This window comes from Dasypus novemcinctus, chromosome 20 (assembly GCF_030445035.2).
Source record: "Dasypus novemcinctus isolate mDasNov1 chromosome 20, mDasNov1.1.hap2, whole genome shotgun sequence".
Classification (NCBI taxonomy): Eukaryota; Metazoa; Chordata; class Mammalia; order Cingulata; family Dasypodidae; genus Dasypus; species Dasypus novemcinctus.
The window spans coordinates 34,827,234-34,845,496 of record NC_080692.1 but is presented as its reverse complement, the minus strand read 5'-3'; the positions used below and the strand labels follow the sequence as shown (position 1 = coordinate 34,845,496).

Below are 18,263 nucleotides of genomic sequence, written 5' to 3'. Positions count from 1 at the left end.
TTGGGATTTGTTGGGCAAATTAATGGTTGTTAGATTGTGGCTCACAACACTATGGGTATAGTTGAATTTTGGGGAAGTGACAATGAAAGAGGAAAGACAGAACTCCTGTATACTTTGCTCTCTAGGACTGATGTTCCCCCACTGCCTCTGACAGTGTCCAAATATGTACCCAATGAAAATGTCATTAATTATTATCCTAGAAGCCATTATAAGAGCAGTATAATATGAGGAGACCCCGATAGCATGCAGGGACAGGTCCACTTCCAAAACTGCCTCCAAAAGGTTCTTCCACATAGGATTATGGCTTCTTAGTGGAAAATCAACCTTCCCAGTGAACAGGGCTTGGGCATATACTTCTCTATGGATCCCCACCTTCTCCTCATCCCTTCTGAGAGACTTATACCCTATTTCCTCCATAAAGAATGTCATCCAAGCACTCATCATTTCCCTTTTCCATAAGGGCAAAACAAACCAGCCTTGATGGCTAAGAAAAATGAGAATGGCACACAAGTATGATCCTATACATAATATTTATTTATCCTGTAACATTTCACATTTTAAATAGTGCTTCCTGGCATTATACCCGCTGGTTCTTCAATATGGGCAATGAGGACAGAAATTCACATTTTAGGGAGTTGATGTCACAATACCACACCAGAAGGGTGAGCAGAGACCATATGGAGGATGGTAAAGATGTTTGGGGTAGAAGGGTGTAGGGTTTGTAATGGAAGGAAACAAGAGAGACTGGGAGGAGAGGATGCCCTTGCATTTGAGAAGTCATTACTACTACTAAGGAGTGGCTGTTTTCGTTTTCCTGGCACCCTCATAGTGGGAGTGAGGAAAGGAAGAAACACTTCCTGTCCTGGGTATCTGACTGGGTGGCTGCCTGCAAAGAGAAGGAGGTTTGGAGACACATTTGAAAAAAAAACCCAGCACCCATAGTGGTTAAATGAAGCTTCCTCAATCTTCAGCCACCACATGTACCCTTCTGTTCTGGACATAAGAAGAAACCTAGAGGTAGTACTGGGTCCAACAAGGAGGAGATTCAAAACAATATGGTAAGTTCACAAGCATGTCATGAAGAATTCAGGTTCCTCATATTCTTTGAGTTTTCCCTTACATATTTTCTAGGATTTGCCCAGCAGGAACAGTCTTCTGCCTAAGACAATCTCCCCAAACTAAGACCACAGTAAACCACTTTACATTTTACTCCTCCTAGAATGACTGGCTTCCTGGAAAGCTTCAATATGGTAAAGAACCAGGTTTATGCCTTGCTGGCTGAGCCCAGACTGCAGGATACCACCCAAATTCTGGGTGTTCAATTGGGTATAAATTAGTTCTTAGCATTCTCTACTAGACCGAACTATATTCTAGGACCTTCTACCTAAGTAGATTCAAATCCCAAAAATGGACCTGGAATCATCCCCGTGCTCTAGGGTATCCTCTAGTTTGTTCCCCAAAGTCTGTAATAAGCTGGACCCACACATGATTTCCAAAGTGCTGAAACTACACATAGCTTCAGGGCCTTAAGGCAACAGTACCCAGAAACCTATCTGCCAATCTGCAGGCCAGGCAACATGCCTGCTTGAATCTACAACCACCAACCTCCCGTTAACCATAACGCTTATCAGTGGGCAAGTAACATGTATCTCTATAAATCTGGCTTGGCTGCTATCAAGCCAAAAGAAAGTTTTCTGAAACCTCTTTACTAGTAAAAGCTAAAAGAAAGTATAGTTGACCTGAGTTGCACTTAGGGGACCTACCTCAAAACTATATGAGAAGAAAAGCAGTTTTCCACTAGCTGATGTGGGATTTTCTGCTATATAAACAATGAGCTGGAAGTTTAAAAGAAAAGTAACAAATTTATGTAGAAGGGGCAAGTAAGCACTGGAGATAATTCTAAGGAAGTTAACTATTTACAAGTCATAGTATTTACATAGGAATTTTCTCAAAATACAATGGTTCAAAGGCTCTACAAGGAAGGAGCTATGCAGGGCACAACTGCATACTGCACTCAAGTAGCAAGGGTAAAAGTCCAGAAACAGCTTTGCTCTCATGCAAGCAAAGCAAAAAATCCCTGAATAGAAGAAAAGCAAAGTCAGAGGAGGTAAGGAGGAAGCCCTATTGGAAAAGATGCTAAGAAAGCAGAGGACAGATTAAGGAAGGACAGGGATATCAGCCTCGTTCCTGATTTCCAGTTTTCTTCTAAGTTGGGGACAGCACATACATACACATTTCTGAAGTTACTACAATAAAAAAGACCATAACTGGGAGAACAATCAAAACTACATATGGAATAACATAAGGACTTTGTCAGAGATGGGTTTTTAAACTATGTCTGCTCCCTTTCCGAAAGGAATATGGTTATTGTTATGGCCTCTAAATATATACAATGGATAGTCTGAGGAACAGGATACTTAAGAACAAGATGAGAGTGCTGGATGGCTAGCTCAGTCTCCCACATTAATCTCTCACTGCTGTCCACAATTGGGAAGTCGCCAAGGCACACATAGGGAGAGAATGAGAGAGATGAGTGACCCTCAAAGTCAGAGGTAGGCCATCTGGAAGACTCAGGATGACCAGACAAACTAGATGTATTTAGGGGAAGGGGAGAGGGGGGAATGGATTCCTGAAGCTTAGCAGATAAGGACAGTTAAGGAGGACCACAATATATTTTTTTTTAAAAACACACATGGTATAATGAAAAAAAAATTTCCTAGTTAAAGAACTTCACTGGAATTTCCCAGCAAAAGCTTATAAATTAGACACACAAAAATATACCTAAGACTCACATTTCCCAACTACCCACACAGTGTCTTGACGTAGGGACTGAAAGTGTAGGTGGTATACTCCAGCCAAATGGATCATGCTGCTATCAGAGGAGTCCAACATGCCTTCCAGGGCGCAACAATCACACGGGTGGTCAAATGAGGTTGAGGTCTTCCTTCTCTCCAAAGAAGTGATTTTACATTAATAGGAGACAGTATCCATTCCATCCCCTTCATCTGGAACTGAAGATTCCATCAGACTAGGTCTAGGGAGAAAGGTGGACGTATCAGTGACCTGAGGTTTTTTCATGGTAGAGATTTTCAAAGAAATGGAAACCTAAAGGTCAGAATATTCCTCTAAAAGGAAAGATTCAGGGATCTCCTATATTCCTTAGATAAGCTCTTGAGCTTTTATGGCATGGTAGGCAGTATTAGCAGTTTGAGCAGGATAATTCTTTTTAATATAGAAATGCCACAGGTCCTGAATGATGATAGTATCATGGGCCCCTAAGTACCAAAAGTACCAATAGTACCTCCCCACCTCAGTCAATAGAACACCGAAAAACATGACCCCACATTCCAAACGCCCCTAAGGTAGGTGGTATTTCCAGCTGAGAACAATTTTTAACAGAATGATTTCTTTGGGGTCATGAAGCACCCTAGGGAAATAGTGCTGGTTCCAAAACAACTAGTTCTTAATATCCAGCTACTCAAGAAAGCTCCCACTCTCCCTTCTTTCTACAGAGCAAAGTGGGAGTTAGTTACATTTGCCCTTAACCCACAACAGTAACCAAATATTTCTTGCAGAAGCTATTCACCCGGTAAGGAGAATCAACAAACTTGATCCTGGAGAGGAATCTTCGCAGCTCCCCACGGCCAATCTTGGGGGTGGTCTCCTTTAGCTGGACCATTTGGCCCTCCATCAGTGCCCACCGTAGGCTAAGCTTGCTGACCACCAGGGGTGCTGGATGGCCTTCAGCGTGGAGCCCTGTTATCCTGGTAACATAAAAGGCATCTTTCCAGAGGTCGTTAATTCCAACTGGGGAAGGACAAAAACAACAGTTAACAAGGTCTGAGAGCTTCCAGTAAAAGAAGAGTGGTTTAGTTTAGCAACTAAATTCATTTACTCATTAATTCATACAAGGAATTTATTGAGCACCTAATGCAAGGCCCTGAGCTGAAAGTGGATGCATAGTGGTGAACGACTGGATGCACGAGGCAGCACACTCTTCTCAGTCTTTGCATCTTCTCTGAAGTTATTTCTAAGAAAGCCCCACTCAGGAACTAAGATCATGTGCCATTTATGGCAAGAAATCAGTAGAACACTTAGCCAATCAGCAAAGGAGAGAGCTTGAGAATTCTGCCACTATACATAAGCGATTTACCCAGCCAAAGTTAATCTTACCTCATCTTAAAAATAGTTGCAATAAAAATGGTCTCAAGATTCTTAAGGCAAGTGGATTTGACTCAACGGATAGGGCATCCACCTACCACACAGGAGGTCCAGGGTTCAAACCCAGGGCCTCCTGACCCGTGTGGTGAGCTGGCCCACGAGCAGTGCTGATACGCACAAGGAATGCCATGCCACGCAGGGGTGTCCCCTGCGTAGGGGAGCCCCACACGCAAGGAGCGCGCCCCGTAAGGTGAGCCGCCCAGTGCAAAAAAAGCGCAACCTGCCCAGGAGTGGGACTGCACACATCGAGAGCTGACACAGCAAGATGACTAAACAAAAAGAGACACAGATTCCTGGTGCTGCTGACAAGAATACAAGAGGACACAGAAAAACACAGAGAACGGACACAGCGTAAACAACCTGGGGGGGAGGAGAGAGAATTTTTTAAAAGATTCTTAATTACCAATATGGAATCGTCACTGAATATTTTATTAATATTGAAAAAATAACTTACGTCCAATCACAGGATTTTGCAAGTTGACACCACCCCCCGCCACTCCCCCACCTGCCACCACACAGCCAGTGGAGAGGCCCACCTAGAAGTGCCCATTTAGCTCTTCTTCCCCATGTATCCCAATAAACTGAAAGCCACAAGCACTAGCTTCAACTTCACAGCAAACAGTTGAGTTTGTAAATGGAGAACAAGACCTTAGTGGCAAAAGACTACTGAATGACGGAAAGAAAGGGACCCAAGCCAGTCTGGCCTTTGTCCCCCCAGCAGAAACAGATGCCCTGAGGCCAGCAGCAGGCAAGGAATTTCTGAGGAAGAGGCCATCAGAAAACTTCCAGGCTAGAAGGAAGCAGAGTTTCCTGAAATAAGGGCCCCCAATATATGATCCTAATTTTCCTTTAACAATATTATTCAGATGAATATATAAAATAGATGAGCAATTCCAAAATGTTAACAGTGGTTATACATGGTCATCTACTGGGCGATTTTTCTTTTTTTCTTTTTGCTAGCTCCCATTTCTATGCAACGGGCATGTTTACCTTTACTATTCAAAAAGCTTCTGCTGTTCCTAAACCCACACTCTGCCAAAACAATCTCCCTCTTTTATTAAGTCCCTTCACATCAATTCCCAATCCTAAGCTCCCAGAGGGCCAGGCGTCTAGTCTTATTTCTATTCCCAGCACCTGCCCGGTGCCTGGCAGTGGGATGTTCAATAAGCACCTGCTGCGAGAGTGGCCACGGGACTCCTCAGCGTTCAGCACATTCAGAGGACGGGGGTTTTCACCTTGGCAGCTGCTGCTCCCACCCAGAGACAGCACTGCCCCGGGCCCAAGGGCCACCAGGAGTGGCTGAGCACAAACCCACCGCTGTCATCTGAAAAGCACACCCTTTTCCCTTGGCGGGACAATGGCATCTGCACACACAGCACATACTCTCCCCTCGTCTGGTGCACAGGCTCCCATCACCACTGGGACTTACTCTCTGAAGCTGTCACTGTGCCCGTGGTATTGGCCAGATCCAGAAGAATCGAGGGAAATGCTGGATGCAGGAGGTAAAGGTGGTGAAGGTTGGAAGGCTCAGTTCCTAGGATGATATCCTGGTGATAAGAAGCAAAAAGGAAGAACAAAAGTAACTCTTTATCCCCAAATCTGATGCTTCTCAGATGAAAAGGACGGAAGAGAAAGTAATGGTTACTCATTCCTCTCTGATGCTAAAACCTGATCCCAACTATAAGGATTTGCTTGAAAGATTCCCATATGCAGAAGACATCAAATTTCAGAGAGCTCACAACACTGATCCCTAACTTTACTCAAACCACTGACCATAGCTAAGAAATGCTTTCTCCCTTCTAAAAACAAAAGGAAGAAAGGAAATGTGCAGAAATCAAAGAAACTTTGCTCAGACAGAAGCAAATCAATTATAAAAATTCCAAGTCCTGGGTGTCTGTCTCCAAATTCCCTACAGGGCAGAAGAAGTGCACACTGAAAATACCTTTCTCGGTATGGCTTCCATTGGGAAGACTAGTCAGCAGGTGCACACGTGCACGGCCACAGGGTTGTGAAAGCCCTGAAATACTCCCATCCAGGTTAGTGAATGGTGGCTCTCCTCCACTTCCCAGGTACTTCCTCTGCCCTGGGACCATCTTGAGCCGCCCCTCATAGAAGAGGTGGAATCCCTGAAGGATGGGTATCACCCTGACTCCCATATTCCTAGCACGGGAAGCAGTCTGCTAAGTGAGGGGAAACGTGTGTGGGAAGCTGCGACCTCACACCCACCACATGCCCACAGAGCAGAAGGGGCAGTTTTCCACGTATGATCCCAGGTGTGAGAGGACAGATCTCTGGCTCAGGTTAACACGACAATAAAAAAGCCAAATTCTTTCTGCAGTGTCCACACACCATTTAGCCCAGATTTGCCTTTTTCCAGCCTTCTGCTACATTTAAATACCCATCAGCCCCATGCTACAAGAATGTCTGACTGGGAGGGGGAAGGGTGGGGTATATGGGAATCCCTTATGTTTTCTATGTAAATTTAAAAATTAAAAAATTCAAATGAAAAAAAGAATGATTACCCTAAACAAACATATGCTTCATTTCTCTCTAACCTTTGCCCATCTTATGCCTCCTTGACTGTCTGGTCAGCCCTCTCTACCTATTTCCACACATTAAAACACAGCCCATCCACAGGTCCCCAACCTGAATGCCATCTCTTTTATAAAGGGCTCCTTAATTGCTCCAACAAAATTAATCTCTCCCTCCTTTTGTGCTTCTATCTAAACTTTGTATTTGTACCTCTATTACAGCATTTGTAACTGCTTTGTAGTTATTTACAGAAGTGTACATTGAGAGTCAGCTGGTCCAATCTGTCGTTTTACCATACAAGGAAAGGAAGTGAAAATGTTAGGTAAATTGCCCATTGTGCCTGTTAGGGCATGGCAGCCAGGAATACAATCAAGATTTTAAATAAATCTAATCTTCAAGAGAATAGGTTAGCATCTTCATTTAGTGGATAAAGAACATGAGTCTCAGAAAGATTAATCTGTCCATGAATTCAGGACTCTTCGTCCATCATCTGTGAACCATCTGTCTTCTCTAGATGGGCAGGACTGTTTCGACTTTATCCTTGGGACACTACAGAGAACATACTGCTTGGTACATAGTAGATGCTGAGTCTATATTTATTTAACTGAATTAAATCGGGGGGGGGGAGTCTTACTAAAAACTCCCAGTCCCCTAGTATAGGCAGCACCTTGCCTCTTCAACCCTATTAAAATACTCTCAATGTACCTTCCATAAATAACTACAAAATGGAGGCATGTTACATGCGCGCAGTACAGCATTAGACTTCCCAGAATCTGCCTCATTCTATGCATGCCTTTCTCTCCCATAACTCCCCCAGCTGAAGGCTCCACTATAGCCTATTCAATGTCCCTCCCCAGCCACTCGGCTAATCCCTATGTCCTCACACCCATTTCTGCAGTCTCAGGTTATTCATTTCAAAACCCACCTTACCCCTCCCATGGAACTTTCCCTGCCTGCTCCAGACCAGCCATAACTCTTTCTCCTCTTCAGCAACTATGGCAGGTATGAATTATCTGCACATCTGGACCTGGTACCTTGAGAGGACGTTTTATTTTTATCTAGCCTCCCCCTGCGGGTAGCCAGGAGTTAGGGGCTGCTGTCGGCTTTCACACTGCTGGCTGAAAGGCAAAGGCACGGAGGCTCAGCTCAGGAGGAAGCGAGGTCCCTGCTTTCATGTGAGCATTGTTCTGTACTGCCCAGAACCACTCGGAAGATGGCCATGACCCCCGGGGTCCTGGTGAAGGGAAAGGGGCCTCCCAGGCTCACTCACGGAATTGGGGGATGCAGCTGACAGCCCCTCAGCCCAGAAGAGGAAGACAGACTTCTGGTCTGAAGTCACTGCTGAAGTGGTTGGTGTTTCTTTCATGTGACATGGAACACTGTAACTCCAAGTGATGGAGCCAGAGTCACCGTCCACCACCATCATCTGCAAAAGAGAAGACATGGGGAGTGGGTATAGCCAATCCTTAGAAAAGCAGCAGGACATGAAAACAAACACATAAAAATTTTTTTAAAAATTTTAAATGAGAAAACTAAGTATATTCAAATAATACATGCAATAACAGGTTGCAATTCTTAGCTATAAGCAAATTGGGTGCTCAGAAGGCATTGAAAAATGCTGTGATGGTTAAGCTATTATGTCAACTCAGCCAGGTAATTGTGCCCAGTTGTTTGGTCCAGCAAGCACTGGGCTAACTGTCATACAGGGCATTTATGGGCTTTAGTCACCATTGACTTTTCTGCAGAGGTAAATCATAGATAGCTGATTACAATTACATCAATCAGGGAGATTGCCATCAGCAGTGAGTGACGCTTAACCCAGTCAGTTGAATGCCTTAAGAGGGGAAGTGAGTCCAGCATTGAGAGAGAATTTCCCAGCTCGTCTTTGGACAGCCAACATCTCCCAGAACTTGTCAAGAACCTTCACTGGACTTTCACTGCAGCCCCTGGCTGCAGCCTGCCTTGAAACCTGGACTTGAGCATCCCCACGGCTGCGTGAGAGACTCTTATAGAATCGCATGCTATTGACAGATATCTCTTGTTGACTCTGTTTCCCTAGAGAACCCTGACTAATACAAATGCCAAGGACCAAGACCCCAGTTTCTGCAGCCCTTGTTCCTATTTAACAGTTTGAGTGAGTGTAAACTTCTCGAGTGGTAAGAGGACAGTATAAATCACCTAGTCCACCTCTCACTTTACGGATGATAACCTGGAGGCTGACACAGGTTGTTCAGCGTTCACGGCCACCCTCAGAGATAGAGCGTCCATCTGCAGTAGTGGTACTGACGCCAGAAGCCACAGCAGCACCTTGTTTCCATTTCTTCTCTCCCACAACTGCAGTACTTAGGGAGTAATTATTGAGTGACTACCCTGTCCTAGGCCCTGGGCTAAAAGATGCACGTATTTACCCTAGAGCAGGCTCCAGAACAGGTAAATAAACAAGTGGATAGGTCTGCGCTCCTTAGGTACATCCCTCAAAGGATAATTAAGGGGATCACATGCCCCCAGCCCCGGCAGCAGCACTTCCATCTCCTCTCCACCCCAAAGCCCTCACACCTCACAGTTCTAGAGCGTCTCACTTGGCAAATCCCTAAGAAACTCGCCCTCTACCTCCAGCGCACGCGCCTCAGGCCCTCACTCCTCGGGGCCTCTGCTCCTGCAGCGGAAGGACGGCCCCTGGGGACCCCCGCTTGCTGCTTGCCCTGCTTGTCCAGTCGCTCCCGCTCCCGCTCCCGCCCTGCCCTGGCTTCCTTTGCCCGTTCTCAGACTCGGTCTCACCAAAGGTCTTGGGACCAACCTGGCAGAGACAAACTCTTCTGAGTGAGCAGAGGAGGACACAAAAAGAAACAAAACAAACTAGCAACTCAAGAGTCCCTTTAGCGGTCTTTGGGAGAAAACACCTCATTAAAATATTTCACCCTGTCACACACACATTTTATTTAACTATTGCAATAACTCCATGAAGTCAGGCAATATTATTTCTCTCATTTTATAGATACAGAAACTGAGTCTTGGAGAGATTATACAATGTGTCACGAGTAAGTAATGGAGCCAGGATTAAAAACCCAGGTTCAAAACCCTTAGAATCCCAGTCCTTAACCAATCTACTCTATACTTTCTCCCTTATCCGCCTAGGAATGCCAATGGAAATTCCCACCTCTCCCTGGAATTCTTTTCAAGTACCATCAGACATGGCTTCTTTCTAGAACAGCCCTGCTGGAAGACCCTCCCTGAGGTGGCACTTGTATCATCACGACTGTGCTCTGCTCACAACCCAGTAACACCACTGCCTCCAGCACCTCATCAAATCCTGCAGCCTTGCTCTCCCGGCCCTCCATGAGCTGACGGGAATGCACCTCGGCCCGGCCTTACCTACCATCCAGCAAGCCTCTTGTCTGCTCTAGGTTCTGCACATGCAATTCCTGAGCCACAGGACGTGCTCTTGGCTCCCCGGTCCCCAGCCACCCTTCACTCTCTGCTGCCGGTGTGCTCGCCTCCGCGGCAGCGCGTCCCACGACATGGCAGAGCTATGCGCGTACAGCTACCCGATGGACTGTGAGCTACACAAGAGCAGTGGCTTCGTGTTCATTAATTTTGTGCCTCCAACATCTGCAGAGAACTTGGCACATATCAGAGGTGATGAAGAAGTGTTTGCTGAGTTCTTTTTCTCTATCAGGGAACAGCATATGCCTATGTAATATACAGACACATATTTTACAGCAAAGACAAGCCACAAAATTAGGTCAAATATTTTTTAAAAAAGAAATTTTAAAAATTCTGTACCTGAAAAAAATTAAAGGCGTGAAAATCGTCTAACCAATCACTACATCCTCACAAAATGCAACCTTAGGTTAAATCAGAAAGATCTGTTAACCGTCCTTGCAACATACCACACCTGCTTCTGTCTCAGGACCTCTGCTCTTAGTATCCCTGACCTGGAGTGTCTTCCCTTCTATCCCCTCCTCATAGAAGGACAATTCAACTTCAAAGGCCCTGCTCATATTCTCCAGCTTTATAAAGTCCTCCACCCCAGCCCCAGCCACCACAGATACCCTGACTTCTCTGAAATCCTAGAAGCACATGTGCAATGAAGTGTTTCGTTTATTCATACCTGCCTTTCTCCACCAAGAGACTCCAAAAGCCTCCTATTGCTTAACCGTAAGTTAGTGATCCAGAAGAAAACTCCTGCGCAGGAAGGACGTCAGCTTAGAAAAGCTCCCAAAGATCTATGACAGCACTGAATCGTTCTGCCACCGACTTATGAGTTTTTGCTTTATTCATCCAGCTAGACTTTTGCGTTCTATGAAGAAAGGGCCCATATTTAGGCTCTTTTATTCCTCGCAGTGCCGAGCTCAGGGCTGGACACAAAGGTTTTTACTGATTTGAGTCCCAAAATTTTACCTTTTTCATCCCAACTCCATCCTGTATCTGCAGAAGGAAGTCTAAGGTCTGATCATCAGTGAAATACCCAGGGGTAGGCTGGCTGCAAAGAGGACAGAGCAAGTAACAGTGAATAAGACACTATGAACAAGGACCGCTCGCCCTCCCTTCTCCTGCTCCAGCCTCCGTGGAAAGAGGGCCATAGAAGGAGCATGCTACAAACCTGCGCAGGCCTGGGAGGCTCAGTGTCCAGTAAGGTGTGAGATCTTGCCCCCGAAGCAGGACAAGGCCCTGGCTAGTGGTGATCAGGAGGTTGCTGCAGTTGGAATCTGACGCCTTGACCATCTGGAGCAGCTCAACACCACCACTGAATTGAACAAGATGAACCGTCTGACTTGAGTGAGATTGCGGGGCCATTTATTTTGGCTTTTTCTCTCAGTATACATGTGTTTGAATAGACTCTCCATTTCCCACCATTATCTTATCAAGTGGGGAACTTTATCATTCCAGTTGAATCTCATTTTGGATCCTAAGAAACCAAGGATCCCTAGCTAATTCCATTGTGGTGCCATACATCTCTCATTGCATTCTCTGGGAAAGATGACAAAATCAAGGATAATGGCAGGGACAGCAGACGGAGATCAAAGCCACGACCACTGTCATTGAGCATGGGCAGAAATGCACGGTGTACTCTTCATTGAATTATTTATTTCTTTATATAACTGGGACCAATATGATACTTTGCCTAAGAAAATGCTAGAAAATGATTTGAAATTTCTGGTAGAAAAGAACAAGGACAATTATTACTCAGGCCTGGGCTTAAATGAGTAAAATCCACTGCATATAACAAACTACATCCTTTTAGCTAAGAAGTAAGTAAGAATGAAAAATGAGATCTCAAAGATGCTACCCTTGCTTCTGCCAAAATGACGCCTCAACTAAAAAAATAAATAAATAAAGGAAAAGAGTAGGGCACACACTTCAGCAAAGCTTTGCAAACAGTTGTTTTTTAAAATATGTATCCCTACCTAAAGGTTTCCCAGCCTCACTCTGCCCTGCTCTGACTTGGAACCCTGAACAAATCTCTCTCCTTGAAACCTGTGTGTGAAGTGATCAGCAAACCATAAATAGCAACACATTATGTTACCAAGAGAAGAAAATGTCTCATCACATTAACCAGATGAGAAGATGATACATGAAGGCTGTAATATGTTCCCCCCAAACCTCTGCCCACATACGCACCAGCCCACCCAAACTGAAAGGCTCCATGGCACGTAGTTCACAAGGGATATTGCGTGATGAAGGACAAACCATCTTCCCTACCTGTAAATGTCAATGAGCTCAGACAGGTTGATGGATCTCCGCTTCTCCCATTCTGGCTCTTCCAGCTGCATAGAAGGTGGCACGCTGTCTCGATTTTGGGCCTGGACAAAAATGTCCCGCAGGGCGACAGCTTGGATATTGCCTAGCACCACAGGAAGAACCAACACAGGAAGGTGAATTTAACAGAACCACCCCAGGGGAGGATCTGAATGGGAGACCAGAGCCTGATCAGATGGGTCTGACAAAGTCCTCCCAGACTGGCCCAACATGTGGTGACCGGGGAAGTGAGTAAGCACATGCTGGACAGAAAGTCCTCTCCCTGGAGAAGGCAGCAAGGGGAAGCAGAGTTAACAACCAGTAACAGGTGGGGGGTGGGGGGTGAAGGCTCCCACAAGAGCAGGAGATGAAAGGAGGTGTCAACCACTCCTGAGTGTTCACCCTGCCTCACAAGAGAGGTCTAACCACATGCACCAATGAGGAGCAGCAGCAAAACAAGCCTTGCTTCTTACCAAAGCCAAAGAGGATGTAGACCGCCCCATTGGTGGTGATGTAGACCTGAGGACCAATCAGATTCCCCACTCCCACGATGTTGTACTTCACAGGCCGACCCACTGGACTCCCCGTCCGGCCAGACACCAGCAGAAAGCACAGATCTGGCTGAAGAAGGAAGAGAAGGGCGAGAAGTCATTAGAGGCCCTGTCATTTCCTCTAATCCAATGGCTTCTCCAGTCACTGCCTCCTCATTAGCTAAGGAGTCAGAAACATTTCCCTAAGTTGGAAAGCACAAAGCCAAAGCTGCCTCACTTCATCTCCCTGCAAGTGAGAAAGACAGGCAACTGTCCCATTCCCTCACTAGACATGTGCAAAGGGCATCTGTATTAGTCAACCAAAGGCGTGCTGACGCAAAGGAATTGGTTGGTTTTTATACAGGGTGTTTATTTGGGGTAGGAGCTTACAGATACCAGGCCATAAAGCTTAAGCTACTTCCCTCACCAAAGTCTATTTGGAGCAAGATGGCTGCCAACATCTGCGAGGGTTCAGGCTTCCTGGGTTCCTATGTTCCTGGGACTTGCTTTTCTCTGGGTTCAAGGTTCTTTTCTTCCTGGGGCTGGCTTCTCTTACCTCTGTGAGCTTACTTGCCATAGCTCCAGCTTAAGTCTTCAGCATCAAACTCCAACATCAAAACTCCAACATCAGAAACCCTCAAATCTGTTCTTTGCCATGCCTTTTATCTGTGAGTTCCCACCCACCAAGGGGCATAACTCAATCATGCCCAGGTACAGATCAGATTACAGGCATAATTCAATATCTATTTTTTTAATTCATAACCATATCAAACTGCTACAGCATCTTTATGGTAACTCAGGCAATTTTTCAGAAGCACAACTGTTACAGACTGATCAGTCTCCTAAGGTACTGAATTCTAACCTAGAGCTAAGTATAGGGCAACAGACCCCCAAATCTACACTCCTATACCCAGATACCTCCAGTAATATCTGGTCCCAACTAGAATAAATCCATGGAGTGTTCTCGCATCATGACACTGAACATCTGGCCTGACCACCATCCATCATACTCTCAAGCAGGGGCCAGCAAGTATTTTCTGTGAAGGGCTAGATGGTAAGTATTTTAAGCTCTGTAAGCCAGATGGTCTGCTGTATCTATTCTGCAACTGTAGGAGGAAAGCAGCCATGGGCACATAAACGAACAGTCGTGACTATGCTCCAATAAAACTTTATTCACAAAAACAAGCAGTGGACCAGACTTGGCCTGCAGGCCACAATTTGCCAACCCGGCTTGGCTCTAGAGGATTACCTTTTGGGGAAAGAATACCTAGTTGGGAAATAAAGGGTCTGTATTGATATTGTAACTTCAGTAAAGCTTTTGACAATGTTTACTGTGATTTTCTTATGAATAAGGAAAAGAAATGTCCTTCACAGTACACCCAGAGAAAGGTGCTTAGGGGGTGATGCCAACCCAGAGGGAGGCTTTTAGTGGAACATCACAGCTCCCTGCTATTGCCCCTGCCTATAAAACACACTCATTAATGACTCAAATGAATAGAATTCAATCTTATCGCAAAGCTGAGAGGGATAGACAATATATCATATGACAAACTCAAAATTCAAAAAGGCTGGAAGACAGGTCAAAATCCACAAGATGAAATTTAACAGAAAGTGTGAAGTCCCAAATAATAGGGGCCATTAACTAATTAATAAATTTTTAAATGTGGGTGGTTTGACATTATAAACAAAAAGCCAATCTTAGGCTTCCACAATCTTTGGCTGCATAAATAAAAATACAGCCTCAGGATCAGTTTCCTTATGTTGATATAACTGCTTATACTACAAATAGAATACTGTTTTCAGACCCAGGTGCCACATTTTAAAAGAGATGTGGAGAAACTGGGGTGCAAAGGGAAAGAAGTCAAGAGTGGGGTCTGGACTTCAAGTTGCATGAGGAAAATATTAAGAATTTGGGGGTATGTAGCCTTGAGAGGAGCAGGTAAAGGGACAGGCCAAAGGCTGAAGGACTTTCCTATGGAAAGGGGATTAGATTCATTCAGAATGGCTCTGTGCGACTGATTGAAACATGAACAGAAGCTATCAGAAAACAGATTTCTCATCAATATGACAGAACTTTCCAGAGCTGTCCAAAAATGAAAGACTGTCTCAGAAATTAGTGATATTCCACAGCCTGAGTGCTCAAGGAGAGGATGGGTGCCGATTTGTCTGGAATGCAGTATCGGAGATTATAGCGTAAGTGTGAGAGGTTTGACCACATGGCATTTAAGGTCCCTTCCCACTAATGTTCTAGACCAGATCAGGTCCAGTTCTCCCAAGCCCCCCTTGCCTTAAACCCAGATATAAGAATGTTATCACTCCAAGTCATAGCCCTATTATTTCATGTCTTGTGAAGAGAGTCTTCCATATCTACAGCTTGGAGGAAGCAAAGAGGTTCTTGGCTGCTGGTAAAGTCATCATTAGAAAGAGGAAGCTACTCCTCTAAACCCGTCACCTCTCTGAGGTTTTTCTAGTACTGTCTGTCACTTTTCAGGCAGAATGGAGACTATTCCATATCTGGACACGATTGGGCAACTCACTGGGTAGAAACCAAAAGCATCTGAGAGGTAGCAGTGGGAGAGAAGCCGATTCCTCCAACAGGCCTCCTGCTTTCGGATTGTCCCTGACGGCCTGAACAGCCCCCCTGTAGACACTATTGGCTAATGAGAAGCCAGACGGCGTATTAAGGCCAAGACCTTGGACACCTGTTCAGGTATACATGCACTCCTATGCCTCTGCTGGCCATAATTCCATCAAAAAGCAACTCCACTTTGGGACCTTCAGAGAATCACGGTCTCCTGGAGTTAGTATTATATAATTGAAAGCTTCCCTAGACCCCAGTCTCTTTACTCACAATAGCTGGGATAAAAAAGATTACTTGAGTAACTCCTCAATTCTTGGTTCTGGTCCACTGAGAACAATTGGCTAGTTGGAAAAAAGACCATGTACAATAGCCTTAAAACTGACATAAATTATCACTTGGAGTGATAACATTCTTAAATTCAACAATTTAGATTATTATCTTCTTTCCTCTCACCTTAAAGCAGAAACATGATGTTCTGGCTGGTGTACTTGAACAGTGTTCTTCAAAACTTGAGACTGGTAGAGCACTTTGAATTTATGGTGCTCTTGGCAGAAAACCACAAAATGTTGACAATTTAATTCTATTCTATTTGCAGAATATGTAACTATATTCAATACAAAAGTCACAACAGCAAACACAAGGTCTATTAAAATTATAATAAGATATCAAATGATAAGTTTGTCCAATGTTTTACAGTTAAAATAAAGTTTAAATATACATATAATAGAGTAAAACTATCAACACATTTTACATGGTAGAAAATAGGCTCTTTAAATATGTTAACTCTAATTTTTATAACAATCCTACAAGGAGATATGAACACTCCCACCTTAGATACAAAGAAACCAGAGCTTGGCAACAGTTTATATGGCTAGCTCAAGGCCATGAAGCTTCAGAGTGGTATAGGTGAAATTCAAATGCTGACCTGTCTGGCTCCAAAGCTCCACTATACCACAGGCAATGAAACGGCCATGAGACTGCCAGGAAAAATGAACTCATAATGACAAATTACTCAACGAGTCTCACAAAGAAAACTGACTTAAACCTAAGCCCTAGTAAAAGGAAAGTCTCAAGCAGCATTTCTAACAGGAACACCAGGAGCTGAGATAACCTAAATTGAAGCATTTCCTATAAGAAGCAAGACTCATTCAACGTAGCTCGTACCTGTGATTCCCCGATGGCCAAAACTACAAGATCTCTGATGCCATCTTCATCCAAGTCTGGCAGCACCACAACTGGGGCAGCCAAGGTACCGTTGGATAAGTAGTTTGGGTTTAAAGTCCAAATGGTTTTCCCTGGGGAAGGATAAACAGACTGATCACAATTACAGCTTTCCACCTCTGGACAAGGCAGATGCAGTGTTCTAGCCCAAGAAAGAAAAACTCAGTGGGCTGAACAACAGACTGTAATTCCTACTTACTTTTTCCTTGTTGTTTTATCTTATTAGGGAGGAAGGGGACAGGGGGTATGAGCTGAAATCCTAGAGAATCTGGCAAACAAATCCATGTAATGACTTTACATCTAGAATTTTCAGACATGGAGATGCAAAAGTCTTTCCAAGAAAGAACAGCTCATTTGTGTAAGGAGGCGGAATTGATCTGTCAGAGATTATTACAACTATTGAGGAATCATCCAGGGGCTGTCAACCAGAAGATCAAATCTCTTTCCTTCTACCATATGTTCCCCTAAGTAAGCACCACGGAATTGTAGGAGGTTTTCAAATGACTTCAGTTCTAGAGTTAACTCACAATCAAATTTTTTTCAACCAAAAGCAATCCACCACCAAACTACTACCTCCAAAAGTAGGATTTATTATTTATTCCACTTCTTTAGAATCCATAAACCAAGGTGTTAACTGCTTTTATAACAAGCATATTGGCAGAATGCTTATGAGCCTTTATTTTATCAGATTCTTTCTCGATCCTTTTGGCATGTTTGTCTGAATGCAATAAGAAGATAAAAGGCCAAATCAGCATGCCTCAACAAATCTTTGTTTCCTCACTGGCATATTTTTAAGTCATTAATGCCCAACCTTACACATGGATCCCATGAATACAAATCTGAAGAGACAAACCTCGGCTGACTTTTGTACAAAGAACAGAGACCACGGTAGTTTCCATGTGGATCACTCAGTTTAGTCCCACCCTTTTACCAAACAGGTTGAACCATGCATCTGTTTATTCAATCTACCCAAACTCTTTCTCTTATTTTCCTCGATATCCACCTTCCAAATAGTAAATCAGACTTCCTACCATGTAATAGTGAAGAGAACTGTTCGGCAAATGATCTTTACCTGACGATGCATTGACTGCACTGAGCAGCTTGTGTGTCCCTGTCACAAGGCAGATGGTTTCAGCCACGCTTCCTGGCATCAGGTCCAAACAGGTGACATCTCGGGCCTCCTCCAAGAGGGGAATGGACCAGAGTGTGCTGCCGTTCATCCCCGAAAGGCACACGAGAATCGCTGTTGGCCTTGAGACACCTGGAAGTAAAGGAGAGAGAGAGAGGAAAGGAAAGAATGCAGAGATGACAAGACACAGAGATGGGCAGGAGGCCAGAAAACCAAAAATAAACGGTGGTCAGGTGGCCGCTCACATTTGTATATCCCGCTCTCTTCCACTGCTGGCAATAAGGTTGGAAAACAGAGCGCCCGTCATATC

General features: G+C 44.5%; 1 protein-coding gene across 1 annotated transcript in view; it reads right to left on the bottom strand.

Annotated features, from left to right (window-relative positions):
• Nucleotides 1-511: 511 nt before the first annotated feature.
• Nucleotides 512-18,263, bottom strand: part of FAM234B (family with sequence similarity 234 member B) — a 34,879-nt gene continuing 17,127 nt past the window's right edge. Inside the window, exons 4-13 of the mRNA XM_058282820.2 lie at nt 17,897-18,085; nt 16,768-16,898; nt 12,966-13,113; nt 12,457-12,598; nt 11,357-11,500; nt 11,155-11,236; nt 8,024-8,179; nt 5,651-5,768; nt 3,587-3,807; nt 512-3,034 (exon numbers count right to left, since the gene is read on the bottom strand). Coding sequence (XP_058138803.1) covers nt 3,029-3,034; nt 3,587-3,807; nt 5,651-5,768; nt 8,024-8,179; nt 11,155-11,236; nt 11,357-11,500; nt 12,457-12,598; nt 12,966-13,113; nt 16,768-16,898; nt 17,897-18,085 — 1,337 coding nt within the window. The 3' untranslated portion in view covers nt 512-3,028. The remainder of the gene's footprint in view (nt 3,035-3,586; nt 3,808-5,650; nt 5,769-8,023; nt 8,180-11,154; nt 11,237-11,356; nt 11,501-12,456; nt 12,599-12,965; nt 13,114-16,767; nt 16,899-17,896; nt 18,086-18,263) is intronic.